Below are 7,912 nucleotides of genomic sequence, written 5' to 3'. Positions count from 1 at the left end.
TGATTTTCTTCAGCAGTAAGTGACCCAGTTTCTTCAGGGTGTTTGCAGAGGGGACATTTGCTTTCTAATGCTGTCTTCTCAATTATTATTATTACTTCTTAAATAGGCAAGAGAATAAACAGTTTGGCTCATCTTCTACTAGAGTATGTTCAGAATTACTTAAGTACTGAGACTGGAAGTATCCTGCATTCCAAACTTCAGCAGTATCTGCAATGAGAACTACCAGATGTTCAAGCTGCATTCTGGGGCACTGCAGATTACATTGCTAAATTCCGACAGAAAATTGGGAAAAGCAAGAGAATTTCATCATATTTAATTTGGCCTGAAGGAGCACACTAAGGGTTTATATCATCCTCTTACTTATTTGGCTTAAACAGAATGTATTATGAAAAATGCTAGATGAAGAAATAGAAATAAAAATTAATATTGCCGCGCGAAACTTGAACAACCTCAGACACTACATTGATGGGCAGACGGAATCTCACTAAAGGTGAAAGAACAACACTGACAATGTAGTTAAAGCTTAAAAATTTTGGACACATGCTATAAAGATAAGCGTTATTGGAGAAGGCACAAATACTTGGAATTTTTTTTTAAAAAAAGACTGAAAAAGAAGCAAACAGAAGACAAGGTACCTGGTTTGATACAACACCTCTAACAAGATGGATAATCTTTTAAACAGTTTACATTACCATACATAATCCAGGAATGCTCACAACTTTAGTGTATCTGATACCTATAACTTTTATATTTAGCCACAGACTAAATGCAGGTCAGTAACTGAGGTTTAAGATAGAAATACAATACAGGTAGTCCTTAACTTGGAACCATTTGTTTAGTAACTGTTTAACAGCACTGAAATGACTTATGACCATTTTTCACACTTATGACTGGTTCTCCTGGTCACGTGATCAAAATTTGGATGCTTTATAATTGGCCTGTTTTTATGATGGTTGCAGTCCCGGGCTCATGTGATTGCCTTTTGTGACCTTCTGAAATATACTGATAAATGCATGTATCTATACCTGAATGGAATATGCTAAGTAAAAACATCAAGGGGTACTTTATTAAAAAAATAGATATAGCACATTTGAAATTTTGGAGCATCTAACATCAACAAATGCAGTTGCTCCATCATTGTTAGAAGTACAATCAATTTATAATGAAAAGCTCCCATTTGTGGAAGTACAAATTTCTCATTCCCATCCCTTCTACTTAATAACAAAATAGGAGGGGGGGGAAGCACACAAATCCTTGAATTCTGCCCCCATGGAACAATTCTGATGTCTGCCTGTTCACCGGCCTTGACAGGAAATAAAGCAAGTCTCCAACCTTTCATTTCATTGGATAGATGGCACCATATAGCATATTTCCCATGCTAGTTTGAATTACAGCTGTTTATCTTCCAGCTTTCTTTAAGATTAATTAAATGCAAATGCAACTCTGGGAATCATGGATCACCTGCCAGACCCCCTTATTAATACCTCCACTTAAAAGCACCAGTGCCATGGAGTCATTAATTTGCAAAAGGAGGAAGGGGGAGAAGAGGAGGAAGAGATGGTGGGAAGAAGTGCAAAAAAAAAGCAGCCTCCGCCTCGCCATAATTCCTAGAGATCTGCCCAATTAGTCAGGGTGGGTGGGTTGGACAGGGAGCACCGGTCCTCCTTCGAGACCGTGTGGCCCTTGGAGGACACAACGAGGCTGCAAGGATAACCTGGCAGTCTAGGTAGAAAGCTGGCCGAGCAGCAAATGTTTGAAGTTGCAATCTTGGCTGCCATCACGTCGGCCAAGAGAAAGCACACAGGCTCCGTGTCATCCAGTACAAAGGATACAAACAAATTCCACCGGAAATTCAATGTGGCACCACATATGGGATACATGAGCAGAGTTATACAACAGGCCACATTTATTTTTTCAGTCTCCTGCCTGTGATGCCGAGGACATGTGTAACCATCGTAACGTCTCTGGGAATCTGCATTTAATTTGAGCCGGAGTGGTGGCAGGGATCGGAGATCTGAAGCTGCCACAGGTTTGTGGCAGATGGCTCTGTGTCAGCTATGACAAGTAGCCAGGTTGAGCTTCCTCTGCATCTTTTCCTCTTTTGCTCGGATCAGGTAAATATGGACACACACACTGGAAAGTCCCCCCCTCCCCCCGTTTTGCTTTCGGCTGCAAGTTTGCGACTTCGCCCCATCTGTCACAAATCTTCCCTGGGTTCTGCTGTGAGGAGAGACCTGAATTTACCATGGAGTGCTGCCCAAGAAAACTGAGATGTTTCACCCTGTGAGAACAAAGAGACAGACAGAGAGAAAGAGAGAAGAGACAGAAAAATAAAACAGAGTTTCTTTTCCTTTTTGCAATGTCAAATATTTGATTAATACGTAGATGCACAGTTGTGTCCGATTCAGAAATTCTCCCGTAAAATCACATGGGTAATATAAATACCACCATAATACCAATGTAAATAAAGTCCTGCCCTCCAGTTAGATCAAGGTATAGGGACTCAGTCCCAAGTCAATGTAACTTTCATAAAGTAAAAAGAGTTAAGCTTTTGTTGCTTAACTGTTGTGAGACTGGACTATGGCTCTTGGTAGACTTCACCTGAAATCAGGAAACCTTTGGAGAACACGCCAGATTATTTCGTTCTGTACCTTCTCTCCTTTTGATCCTTTCTTCTTATGCAAAATATTCCCAGCCCTTCAGAGATTTAGCACAACTTTATTTGGACTCACAAATGTGAATTATTAATGGTTAAGAGCAGGCTGAAAGCAGGATCAAACAGACAGAAAAAACATGCTCTACATACATACATACATACAGTACATACACACAGAGAGAGAGAGGGGGGGGGGGGAAAGAGGTTTTTGCATTGGACCCCAGAATAAAAGGAACACATTTTACTGGCATTGGTTCACCAATCTATATTGGCAATCACCTTTTCCATTAAAAAAAAAAACCCAAAACATTTATCACCCATTCTATCAGTTTCATTTACTTTTCTGGAATAAGCTCGTTTTAGCAACGGCAGACATCTCTGGTTTTATTTTGTTATAGTACACAGATCAGTAGGATACAGCAGCACCTATGTTAATGCCTTACTATTCATTAAGGGCAATAAATGTTGATTTGGAACCATTGAATTAACTGATCTTTACCAACAGGTCAGCCTTTCTGTTAGATAAGAACTGAATGCTTAAAAGCAACATGATAATTTTGCCAGGTAGGCCAAGGATCAGACGGGACAGCATATGGGAAAAGGGGAATAGGATCTTCTAGCATCCTTTTTCTTTGTTTAAAAGAAATGGAAAAGGATTAATCCTCTTCTCACATATTGGTATCCTAATTCAAATCATCCACTTCCCAAATCTATTGGGACTATTATGGAAGACAGAGAAAGACAGAGAGGTAGCCATTTGGAATGTCTTTCCTTTTCTATAACTAACAGCAAATTGGATAGAGATGGGGTGGGCATAGCTTTAGAATAAAGGATTAAACCCTTTCCCTCATTCAATTTCCTGATCCAAATATAAATCACCATTTCCCCTTAGCAGCCTTTTATGTGAAGAGGATAAGTTGGCAGTACTGCAATCCACATCTCCCTACTCACATGTCATTTAGGCCAAATCAAGGAAACCTATGCTAAGATGAATCATCTTCAATTCTGATCTGTGATTCAGTTTATCTGCTCCCTGCATACATTTATTGTGGCCTTGATTACAGACTGTGACCTGGGAGAAAAAGATGGCATAGAACAAGATAAGCTGATGGTTACATGAGATGGGGGAGGGGCAGAGGTCAAGAATCCCTGGCATCCTCAAATAAGAGTAGCAAAATTCTAACCTGAAAACTTGGAGACCTGCTGCAGTTGCTCTTCAGTTTGGCATTTAACACAATCATTCCTCAGCATCTAGTAGACAAACTGGGCCTTTTAGGCTTAAACATTCCTTTGTGCAACTGGATTCTTGATTTTCCTACTAACAGGTCTCAGTATGTGCGAGTTGGAACAAATATTTCTAACATCATTTTCTTGAACACAGGTTCTCCTCGGGGCTGCGGCCTAACTCCGCTGCTGTTCACCCTGTAGACCCATGACTGTTGTGCTAGGTTTGCCACCAACCATATTATGAAGTTCACAGATGATACAACAGTAGTGGGCCTTATTCATGATGACAATGAGGATGCTTACTGCAAGGAGGTTGAGTTTGGTGAACTGGTGTAAGGAAAACAGCCTAGTTTTAAATACTGGAAAAACAAAAGAGATCATTGTCGATTTCAGAAAAGGCAGGCACAGCTACCTGTGCATTAATGATTCACCTGTGGAGATGGTTACCAGCATCAAATTCCTGGGTGTGCAATTAACGAGTAGGCTGGCTTGGTCGCTCAACAGCGAGACACTGGTGAAGCGGGCACAGCAGTGCCTACATTTTCTCCATTGCATGAGAAAACCACATCTTCCTTCCCCTGTCCTTAGCACTTTCTACAGAGGGACAATCGAGAGCATCCTGTCATACAGCATCACAGTCTGGTTTAGAAGCATCACTGCTTCAGACAGGAAGGCGGTGAAGAGAGTGGTGAGGATAGCTGAAAAGATCATTGGCACTTCCCACCCTTCCATCCAGGACATAGCACATAAGCGTTGCTTGAGCAGGGTCCGTAAGATTGTCCAGGACACTACACATCCTCTTCACAACCTGTTTTCCTTGTTACCTTCTGGGAGGAGGCTCTGTGGTATCCGAAGCAGAATATCCAGATTCAGTTACAGTTTTGTTCCATACAGTGTTAACTTTGTGAAGTCTAAATCTTCTTCCTTCCGTTATGTATTCAAGATGGACAGTGATTAATATTTATAATGTTACTTATATGTAAGAGTGTAGGTCTATACATATGTTGTATATAGTATGTTTTTAAATGTGTGTTATGTATGTGTACACTTTGAGAGCAAGCAACTAAATTTCATTTTTAATGTGTGCCATTGTGCCCACAGTAAAAAAAAATGACAATAAAGGTTACCTCTCTCTTGATGGACCAATGCCAGTACAAAAGAGCCTATGTCCTTATGAGTTTTGACCTTGTACAATGGGTTCCTTCAAAAGATGGCAAGTCTTCTCCTTGCCCTGCCTTTTTTCCAGAATTGTCTTGAAGGTAATTGTCTACAATTCTTTCTTTATCCTCCTTATCTTCTCAATTCACCTTCAGTGTTAATTCTCAGGAATTCTTTGTTTTCTCCTTTTGCTTTTCTAAGTCTTCTTCTTCAGTATCTAATTCATTCCTTACGCTGTGTGTTTTTACTATCTGTGTCTATAATCTTGATTCTGTCTGAATAAAATCTTACATAATGTTTCAGGTAATGCTGCCCACTTCCTAGCAAGTAAGTTAATGGTGCCGGTTCATTTAATGCTATGCACATTTGTACAAAATTTATCAACAGCAGTGCCGACAACATCATTTGTGGGATCAATCTATAATCATGGGGTGATTTCTTTCCCTTACTCCAAGCCCAAAATGGCAGAAGGTTTGTTTATCAGCTATAGTTTCAGCAACATTTGGGTGCATCTATAAATGGAAAGAGACAGATGTTCAGGGAGCAGGTTTTCTCATAATCCTAGCTAAGGAATGCTTCCCCAGAGGACTTCACCTGTGTCCTTCCCATTCTTCCTCTTACGCTATGCAGAGGTGCTTTTATGCCATCTTAATTCCATTGGTTGCTTCTGTTTTTATTTATTTTTTATTTATTTGTTATGAAATTTTCCACCTATCTCGTATCCAATGGCTCTGGGCAGCTTACAACATAAAAGCATTAAAAAGCATTAAAATCATCAATTATAAAATAACACAATAGATAAAATCATTAACATCAGATAGCAAAGGAGGGAGCCGGACACACGGGGAGCAAGGATGGGATTAGGTTTTAATTAGCCAACAACCTTCAGTATGAATCTTCCCCTTTGGGTCCTCAAGCCATCTGGTCTTAAGGCTCTTACGAAAAATCAGGAGGGTGGAAGCCAATCTCACCTCAGGGAGTAAGGTATTTCAAAGGGCAGAGAAGGCTCTTCTCCTGGACCTGGCCATCCGAAATTCCTTGACTGACAGGATCCGCAGTGTGCCCTCTCTACCGGAGTGGGCAAGGTGGACCAGTCTCATCAGGATGAGATGGTTCCTCAAGTAGCTATTATTCCTGTTATAATATATATTACTTGTAATATTTATTATTATTTATACTATATATTTTTTCTTTGGTATATGTGTATTCTTTTTGTTGTTGTAAATTATCCTGGTGCTACAGCTGAAAAATAGCACAAAAATAAGAGATAGATAAATCTTTCCTTTCCCCATATATAGCAACATCAGTTACAGGAAAGGACAAAACCTGTAATGGTTCTATTAGTAAATTATCACAACACCCTCTTCCTTCTGTTAGTAAATAGAGTGAGGGCACTCAACCAGTGGAACAGCTTACTCCCAGAAATCATGGGCGCTCCATCACTGGAGATTTTAAAGATGAGATTAGACATTCACCTGTCTGAGACAGTATAGGTCAGGGGTAGGCAACCTTGGCTCTTTTATGACTCGTGGACTTCAACGCCCAGAATTCCTGAGTCCACGAGTCATAAAAGAGCCAAGGTTGCCTACCTCTGGTATAGGTTCTCCTGCTTGAGCCGGGGGCTGGACTAGAAGACCTCCAAGGTCCCTTCTATTCTATTCTATTCTATTCTATTCTATTCTATTCTATTCTATTCTATTCTAAATTATCACAACAGCCTTCTCCCTTTCTTCTTCTCTTTCCCACTTGATCCCTTTTTAAGGCTTCAGTTAGAGGCAAATAGGCCTGGTTGACCACCTCAAGATGAATGTAAGATAAGTCACTCTGAAAAAAATAAAAGGCAGGAAATTTATATTGGTGCCTAGGAAGCAGTAACCAGTAATGAATGACAGGGTTGTGTAAAGTCAGTTTTAAGGCAAAGGGGAAATAGTGAAAAATGGAAGTTACTATTAATAAGGTTACCTGCCCTTTGTGACAAATGATGGCATAAATATGATCCACTGTTTCACTTTCAACCTCTAACCACCTACTCCCAACTGCAAAAAGGAGCATTCCCATTCTGGCAACCCAGAAATCTGGAGGGGATTTGGGGAAGGGAAGGGATGAAATTAAAAAACACGCTTGCTGTAGATCTACTGAATTAAACAATAGGAAAGAGGTCACCAGTGCATTCTGTAGTCTTCTGTTAATGTCTTTTTTTGCAAAATTAAATAATTCTCTCTTGTAAAAAAACCCCCACTATTTTATATCTCTCTCCCCATCCTGCCATGTTCCAGGGACTCAAAAGATTGCACTCTTACCCTATTCCCCTATGTGCTCCGATGCCCTTTCTCCAATGTTTCTAACTCATCCGCCAGTTTTAATTCCCTCCCAGAAGGATGCTGGAAGCTCGTACTCCCCATATAGTTTTGAAATAGAAAGTTTGATGTCCTTGCTTTTATATTGAAGGTTCTGCTACTCACTATGGCAGCATTACTTCCTACTGTACCTCTGAGTGTAACTTAATGCTCAGCTAAACCTTCTCTTTGGGCTAAAGTCGGAGTATCCCAAGGGAGCTGAAAACAATATGGTGAAAGACAAATGAAAGACTGCACAAATACAACCCAACTCTCTGACTGGTTACTTCGACGAATACACTGAGTTATCAAACACGTGCACGCAGTCTTAAGTCTTTAACAGACCTGGCTAACTGCATTTTGCAAACCCAATCTGTATTTCTCAGACCTGCAGTTAAACTGAAAATGGAATGTCAGTGTGGTACAATCCAAATTTTCCCTTTTTTGGCTGTGATGCTTTAAGCAGCTCTTTCACAGGACTGAAAGGAGCAAAGGCTTCATTTGAAAGCAGTCTGCCTTCAGGTTCTGCTCCAAG

The 7,912-nt window shown here is 40.3% G+C and overlaps 1 protein-coding gene across 1 annotated transcript in view; it reads right to left on the bottom strand.

Annotated features, from left to right (window-relative positions):
- Positions 1-2,184: 2,184 nt before the first annotated feature.
- Positions 2,185-7,912, bottom strand: part of GTDC1 (glycosyltransferase like domain containing 1) — a 50,446-nt gene continuing 44,718 nt past the window's right edge. Inside the window, exon 6 of the mRNA XM_029283785.1 lies at positions 2,185-2,281. Coding sequence (XP_029139618.1) covers positions 2,198-2,281 — 84 coding nt within the window. The 3' untranslated portion in view covers positions 2,185-2,197. The remainder of the gene's footprint in view (positions 2,282-7,912) is intronic.

Source organism: Protobothrops mucrosquamatus, unplaced genomic scaffold, assembly GCF_001527695.2.
Source record: "Protobothrops mucrosquamatus isolate PMUCROS unplaced genomic scaffold, P.Mucros_1.0 scaffold228, whole genome shotgun sequence".
Classification (NCBI taxonomy): domain Eukaryota; kingdom Metazoa; phylum Chordata; class Lepidosauria; order Squamata; family Viperidae; genus Protobothrops; species Protobothrops mucrosquamatus.
The sequence above is the reverse complement of the archived record's forward strand: the minus strand, read 5'-3'. Positions and strand labels throughout refer to the sequence as shown.